Below are 8,626 nucleotides of genomic sequence, written 5' to 3' on the forward strand. Positions count from 1 at the left end.
AATGACAAAATAGCGGGCGGAAACTGCGCATAAAACCGGACGCTTTCTATACTTCCTTTCTCCTCTTTTATCGAGCTACACTTTTCATGTCCTCCTATTACTCGACGATCGGGGATCTGATCCCCTTTGCCCTCCCTCCTTACACTTTCGTAATCGGCCAATTTCGCCTCGCTGAGTTTGCCTAACGATCGACCAATGTTTTTGTTGCAGAACGATCGCGTAAATAATCCCATGGTCTGTCACGATGCGGTCCACATTAATGTTCGATTGTAAGTCTATTGATTACTACTCACCTTTTTCTTTTTCTTTATTATTATTATTTGATTGAAAAACTTGTTTTTTTTTTTTTCTATTCGAATAAAAAAGAAAGTAGAATAAAGAAAATTTTGGAATGGAATTAAGATTGCATCGATCATTGTATTAATAAATTATTGGTAGACGCATTAATGGACGTGTTTCACTTTGAAATTTAAATTATCCATAAATATCCATAATTAAAACAATTTCTTTTTTATTTTATTAATATTCCAAATTGAAATTGTAAGATTAAAAAGATTGAAATATTACAGTGACGAAGAGGTAATGTGTTGAAGCATTATAATTTTATGAAAGAGAAAAAATTTTACGAGTACGAAATTTAAAATTAATACACCAGATTTCAGAAATTAATTTATTAATGCAGATATTGAGTACTTTTTCACTGAATCTCTTAATATTTGAAAAAAAAGATAAATAAATAAAGTTCATTTTTTAAAAATTCTTACAAAATTGTAATGTTTCATTAAATTTTTTTTTCCCAAGGAGTGATTAATATTCTCTTTTCACGCTTGTTACGCAAAATACCACAGGTGTCCTCGCGATGGGCCTCTTCACCTGCATCGGTGCAATCACCGTGTCGATAGACCGTTCTGATAACAAGCCGGTAAGTAGAATGAATAACGATAACGTAACAAAGGCAATTAATTGTTCTTGCCAGAAATGGTAAAAGTTGCGATGGTTTGCCTCGATTTGTTTGCCAAACACAGGTGTGGTTAAATTATGTTAAAACGGGGAAAGTGTGAAGAGGAAGTGAACATTTTGACATGTTTGCTATGAAACTTCTTTTGTTTGTGTCGAGTTGGTGGAAAATTATTTCATTTCTTTTTATTTCATTTTCTTTTTTTCTTTTACATAAAGCCGAATTAATTGGACGCACTGTCGAGGAAATTAATCACAGTTAAATTATTTTAATAAGTTCGTGGTATAATTTTATAATTAAGTTAAGAGTTATTATATCTGGTATTGTATCGTACATTTTTATTCTATAAAATAATTTACTTTGGTTAAATAATATTTAACAAAATTAGAAAAAAAGATAATAATTTTTCTATTGATAATTTCATTTTTGGAAATAATATAATATTATCGTTTATTATAAAAAGTTATTTATAGTAATTAATAATTTTTTCGTAAAATGCTTTACAATTGGGAAGAAGAAGAAAAAAAAAATGTTAATGGAAGCATCAATCTTTCGAATGCAGCTCTTATATTTAGAAGGAATTTAGAAAGACAAACAATGTCACTTATTGAAACTCGTAAAACCTTTGAAACTATTTTAAGCTAATGTACACGATCCATAACGGCCGATTCATGTACTTTAAACGTCTTTCTGCGGGTTGTTGGGATGACGTAAATTTTTAGCTAATATTTATCCAATTTCTTCAATCGATACTCGACTCTCTGCGCAGCATTTTGGATCAAGTCGCTACATTCAAGTTTTCTGGTGAAAAAAAATTTCAATTTTTACGCGATAAATTTCACTTTAAAATTTTTATTTTTCCAGTATCAAAATTATATCAGTTGCAACTTTTTACAAATAATCAAAAATTATTTTTAAATTAAATTAAATATATAGATGAATAAAATATAATGAAATCGTAAAATTGATTAGTCGTTTAATTTGATAAAAATTAAATGATATTTATAAGTGATCAAAATTTTAAAAATCAAACTCTTAAAAATAAATCATAAATTATAAACTATGTTAGAATTTATGGATATTGTTATATCAGAATATACATACATATACCAGCATTTTATCCACTTTATGAACGGATTGAAAAGAAATCCTCCTTATATATATTCTCATCTTGATACACGATTTATTACAATAACTAATATCCAAAAATGTATTGTGATAAGAAAAATTCCTCTGGCCAAACAAAAAATATTCAAGAATAGAGTAGCTAAAGAAACCACATATAATACAGATTACTTCTTCACAGCTTTGAGCCAGGCAATATCCCTAAACTCCATTATATTCTATTCACCACATACGATATCCACGATCTCATTATGTTTCATTCACCACTATGGAAAATCCAGAAGCCGATCAATAGTTATGTAGTTCAAAAATCTCTCTTTATTTTTCCAAACATTAATTAAAAGAGATCAATCCCATGAATGAGATTGATAGAGAAAAATTTTAAATTACAAAATGTTTAATCTTTGAGTCTCTGTGAAAAACATTTTCAAAATTGAAAAAAATCCTGAAAGTTTTTCTCTCTCTCTTTGGAGAGAGAATTTCATAAAAATTTCGACAAAAAAAACTACTCTATCGCGTTCCATATACAAAACATAACTTTCGAATAAAAATCAAAATTTGCAATGTATAATGAACGAATACTTTTTTTTTCCGAATCTAATCGCTCTCTAAACTCTCGACAAGCTCACAAGCCCAACTCTAACGACATCGCATTTGCAGCCACCAACGCGGCCGTCAATGATCGCAAACGGGTGGCGCCCTCTGACCAATGCCTACGAGGACACCATAGGCACGAACGTGTCGCCATCTAGCAGCCTCGAGCGGAGTGGCCCCCTGCACCCGGTGCTGGGCAAACTTCAAGAGCACATGGCCGCCTCGGAAAAGTTGAAGCCGCAACGAAAGGGTAAACCAGCCTCTCATCACGACTACAACCCGCCCAGTATATTGGGCAGCTTCACGGTTCTCAGCCACGTGGCAGCCAAGGCTCGTGGCGAGGCGCAGTCCACCCACAAGAACGCGAATAATAAACACGTGGCATCCGAGACGAGAGATTACACGTTCCTTATTCCACCGCCAAAAGACGCGTACCGTTTCGATCTGGATCAGCACAGAAAGCCGATTTTACGAGACAGCTCGGCATTCTTGCGACAGCCACAGTTCCATCAAGCCCCGGATCCGATAAAGGCGGCCACGTATTTTATCAAGGGATACACTTCCACTACTAACTCCCCCTCCTCGCCGAGTACCACGAAGAACAGACACGCATACGACGCGCCTTACGTCCCGCAATTGCTCCAACCGCCTAGATACCACGTGAAACCTTTCGAGTCGTTGAAAGTGTCCGCCAATCCGAAACCATATTTCCAACCACCTGGCACGGGGCCTGCCAATGATTTCGGAAAGGACAAGAGACTGACCGATCACAGGCAGAACTTTGACAAGTTCCAAGGGCACAACGAACACGGTAGCATCAGTCCAGCCGGTAATTTCTTCGGCCAGGTGAATCATGCCGGCCACGGTTACAAGACATCCTTCGAGAGGGATCCCGCGTTTCTCGTGCACGAGAGCCACGAGATCAGTTACATCACCCCACCTTCCGTGTACAACCCGTTCAACTTCAGACCTTCGCTCCCTTACGAGACTCTATTACCCCCTGACGTGTATTCCTCGTCCACGACGGCGCCCACCACCCCCCGTATCGTACAGGAATCGAACAAGTATCGCCAGCAAGTAACGGGGGACGCGGATTTGAAGAGGCCGGTCCAAGTGTCTGCCACTGGCGGCAAGCAGAACGTGGAAACAGGCGTCGCGCAGGAAGTTGTGCCCACGGCTGGATTCGGTAACACGTACTACGTGTCAGAATCGCAGGATCTCACCCCCCCGCCTTCCGCCTGGCCAATTCCAAAGAGCAAGTATCCGTCAGACATAAACGAAGTTCTGCCCCGTGTCAATCCACCGTCCAAGTTCCAGGAGATAAATATAGCGTCGAACCAGATCCCCCAAGCGCCGAAAGTGGTGTTCATAGGGCCCCAAACTCAACAGCCCCAGTTCCAAACCCCTGTGCTACCTATAGACATTCGGCCCCTAAACGGTGAGCCAGAATATGAGACACCAGAAAGTATATCGTTAAAACACTTCAACGAGCAACAATATCTGATCCAGCAACAGTTGCTGCACAGGGACAGGCAGAGATTGGCCGAGCAGGAGAGGCAACAGCAATTGGAGATCGAGAAGCAGCAGCAGGAGGAGTTGAAGAGGAGGCAGCAGGAGTTGAGGCAACTTTTGGAGAGGCAGAAGCAGGAGGAAGAGGAGGCCAGACTCGCTGTGGAATCCGCGAGGAACCAGACGGAGAAATTGGCCAAAGTCACGGAGGAGGAGGAGGGGCAACCACCTCGTACGATCCAATTGGCCGGATATGAAATCACGAACGTTAGCACAGACGAGGCGGCGGCAGCGGCGATTACCGAGGAGAGCAGCGTTGGCGAGCAGCCAAAGGTTCAACAGTCTCAGGTAGTTTTTTCTTTTTTTTCTGTTTTGTGGGATAGGCGAAATAGACTTTGCGAAATATTTGGCCAAATTGCAACTTCCGGATACCGATAATTAATTTTCGTTTTATTTTTTGGTTTTATGAATTGTATGGGGTGATATCGACGAAGACACTTCCGGATATAGAAATATAAAATAGTAGGGAGATACCTTGATGTCCTTGAAAGAGAAGAGAAGTTTGGAATTGATTTCGTTTCGTAATGAAGTCCAGTTTTTTCCGTGTACCGAAAAATTTATAGAAGTTAAGATTTTAATAGATCAATGTAGAATTGTTTAATTGTATTATTTGTGTAAATTCTCGATCAAACATTTTCCAGACGAAAATCGTTCTATCTAAACTTTAAAACGAGAATTTATATTACTTTATTACAACGAGCTTTCTTCGAGATATGCTTCGAAGTATCCGGATCGCGTCGTCCAAATTTTTCATCGAACTTTTAAAATTGCATTACAGGTGACCCAACCCGAGCCGCACGTTTTCCAAGACCGTCCTACGGACCACCCCCAAGATATCTCGAAGAAGAATCAGGCGGACCAGGCGAATTACCGGGAACAGCAGGCTGCTGATTTACGGCCCCAAAGGCCGCACAAGCCGTCGCGCGATCAATATAGACGGCGGAAGCCGAGCACCGCGGTGTACGAGCCAACACCGCCAACGGAAACCCCGCTCCAAGTTCCAGAGACCTCCTCGGTCCCCGTCACGCTTCGCGGGGAGGAAGTGGGATCGCGGACGACCGCGGCACCGGAAACCGTGACTCTGGCCGCGCAGCCGAGGCCGAGAACTCGAAGGCCAGGCGCCCCGTTGCGACGAAGAAGACCGACGACCACCGCCCCACCTGAGCCCGCGGCCACGGAGCCGTCCACGCCGGAAGACTTCCTGAAATACGAGAAGCAGGAGGAAGAGACACCGCGCCAGGTCGATGTCGCGAAGAAGAGGCGGATCAAACCGGTTGCCATGCAGCCCAGCCTCGAGGAGGTGGGCGTGACCGAGAAGAAGACCAACATCAGGAAACGACCCGGCCACAGGAACAGGGTGAATCCCGGAGAGCCGTTCGAGGCCGAGATAGTGACGGAGATCGTTCACCCGCCTCTGAGTACGTACAAGAGCCCGACTGAATCCGTCCAATCGTACACGATTGCGAACGAGTACGATCAATTGGCGACGAATGGCCAGCCTAATCAACAATTCGATTACACGGAGTCGCAGAGGGTAGCGACAGTGGAGGAGAGGCAACGAGGGGGGGACAGCGTCACCCCGAGCGTCCCATTCGAGTATCAGACCGAGTCGAACAGGGCGAAGCCGCACGAGGATCCCGTCAACTTAGTGACCTACAATCCCGAGCCATCCGTGGAATCCGTAGCCACGAATATCCCCCTCGAGGATCTGTTCGTGAGAACGGAGGGAAATTACTTGGATCGAGGGACAGTGTCATCCACGAGCCAAGGAAACATCGCCACGACCACGTCTCCTCCGACCACGTCTCCCAGCACGCAGCCGCCACCGTTGAGCACCTCGAGCGCCAGATCGACTCACAAGATCAGGCCGATCAGGTACGGGAACGCGACCAGGCCGCGGTTCAGCATCAAGGACTACAAGAGCCGGATGGATTACAAGAACAGATTAGCTCAGATTTCGAGCACCGAGCCGCCCGCCCCGTCCAAGCAGAGAGGCGGCTCTCCCTCCTTCAAGAATCAACACAGCCAGCAACAACAGAGCGGAGGGGAGGGTGGAAGGGAGACGACGGGAAGGTACAAGTACGTCTCAAGGGTGAATTACAGAACGTCCTCGCCCAATCCCCCTCCCAAGGATCAGCAGGAGTACGCGACGGAGGAGGGGACGTCCTCCGCAACCTCCACGGAGAGGTCGAATCGTTTCGTGCCGAAGAGGAGGCCTGTGAACGGCAACGTGTACAGGAGTAGGGTGTCGAACGCCGCACCCAATCGGAATCATTACGACACGGATACGAGCGTATTACAATCGAGACCCAGCACGGCCCGTCCCGAGAACGTGTTCTCATCATCGGTTCGGCGACGACCGGTGATGAAGGGCAGATTGACGCCCCACCAGAGCTCGACCGCCCCGTATGCGGAAGCTAGGGACGCCGAGGGAACAGAAATGGCGGCGGAGGAGACGAGTTTCTACTCGGCGGTGACCACCATGGGAGCGGGGAACGAGGTTGGGGAGAAGGAGGGGGGAGCGAGCGACTCGACGACGAGCGTTGCAGCGACGAGCACCACGGATGAAGCGGGGAGAAAGGAGGAAGCGGAAATCGAGAGTGAGATCACGATAGGGACGGGTTACCATTCTCGGGATGGGGTGGAGAATGGGGGAAAGGTGGTTGCGGAAGAACCGGTCGTCGTCGTCACCGAGAAATCCGTGGACGAGAGCCAATTGAGGGAAAGTTGGGGGATCACGGAGCAATATTCGACGGCGAGGGTCGAGGAAACGACCGAAATTGGTGGGAAGGGGGTGGCGGAGAACACGACGAAATTCGAAATACCTTCGGAGGAGGAGGAGTTATTCGCGAAAGCGTCACAGAGCGTCGCGGATCTGACCAGTTCCGCTTCCGCCCTTTACGACAAACCTGGAATGTTCAAGGCTGTGTCTCCTGAGAGTAGAATAGCTGCCTCCCACTTCAAGATCCCCACTGACGAGCCCACTTTACCTATCGAGGCGTTCTTCCAGGAATTGTCGAGGAAGAGTTAAATGGAGAACGGGAATCGTTTGAAGATTCTTTTCGCTTATGAAGGAAATTCAGGCATAAGAAGATTCTTTGGGGAAAATTGTTAAGGGATGTTTGATTTTGGAGCATGTTTTTCTGTTTTTTTCGAAGGGAGGATTGGATGAATGTTTTATTTTTTTTTTTTTTTTTTGTAGTTTGTTCCACTTTCACTTTTTCGTCACGTACGTGGAATCTTCATGCACCATGTTCACATTGTAAATATTTGAATCGAAATATGCCAAAAAAATAGAGAGTTGGAGAAGGATCGTTGTGGATGGAATAGACGATTCTTTTGGATGGAGGAGTTAAAGAAATCTTATTTAATTTGAAAAAAAAAGAAAAATTGGAGAACACTGTACATTCGATATCCGAAAAAACTTTTTCCCTAAATGGAACAATGGAACTTTAAAAACAACGATCTTTTTCTGGATGAAAAGATGGAAGAAAAAATTCAAGGGAGGATGCAATACGTAGAATATTCACAAACATATTTATAGATCGATATTTTTTTTTATTATTATTATTATTACGTATCCTGTGATGACATTCGTTTCTTACCATCAGACTTAGTAACTTCGTGGAAAAAACATACCAAATGTACGTGTGTATTCGATTAGATTTAATTTAAAATTACCCTCATCCTAATCTAGATGCGTATCTAAATAAATTATTATTTATTTAAAACCACGCGCCATTCAAATTTCGTTCTCGATTTTCACGCTCAGGCATCCCTTATTTTTCGTGTTTTTTTCTTTTTTTTTTTTTTTTTTTACGATGGCGTGCGGTATAATCGTAGAATAACAAAATAACGGATGCTACGGGATCTTTTGTAAATATAAGTAAAACTCAGAACTTAGTTCTCTTCTCTTGTTTCGAGCTAATTCGACGCTCGACGCTTTGAATTAAATTATATTTAATACCGCGATGGATGATACTTTGGAAAAATTTTGTTTAACGATCAATAGATTAACATGAAATTATATTAAATTACATCATTCTTCTCGAAAATAAGGGATCAAAATTTTCCACCAAAGAATTTATATTATATATTTCTACGAGAATACAATAAGAGCATTGAAAAAAAATAATAAAAAAGAAAAATTCAAGAGAGCCTCTCGAAAACAATGAGAGAGAAAAAAAAAAATTTCGATTCCCATATTTTCGATTTATTTTCATCCATCGCAAACGATACTCATATTTTCCAACGAAAATATGAAAAATATTCGTCGATTTTCTTTCCACACGAAACAGTGGAATAACGAATAAAATCGTATCGTGTTATTTATATTAATTAAGCAACTCCATGTATATATATATGTATATATATATATAT

At 42.6% G+C, this 8,626-nt stretch overlaps 1 protein-coding gene across 1 annotated transcript; it reads left to right on the plus strand.

Moving 5' to 3' along the window:
- Positions 1-229: 229 nt before the first annotated feature.
- Positions 230-7,277, plus strand: LOC122716332 (the record flags this gene model as incomplete). Its single annotated transcript, XM_043939321.1, has 4 exons — positions 230-269; positions 849-922; positions 2,744-4,534; positions 5,025-7,277. Coding segments are annotated over 4 exons (4,158 nt in total), but the record flags the coding sequence as incomplete, so codon positions are not given.
- Between the last annotated feature and the right edge of the window lie 1,349 nt (positions 7,278-8,626).

This window comes from Apis laboriosa, unplaced genomic scaffold (genome assembly GCF_014066325.1).
Source record: "Apis laboriosa isolate Shangri-la unplaced genomic scaffold, ASM1406632v1 scaffold43_cov150, whole genome shotgun sequence".
Lineage (NCBI taxonomy): Eukaryota > Metazoa > Arthropoda > Insecta > Hymenoptera > Apidae > Apis > Apis laboriosa.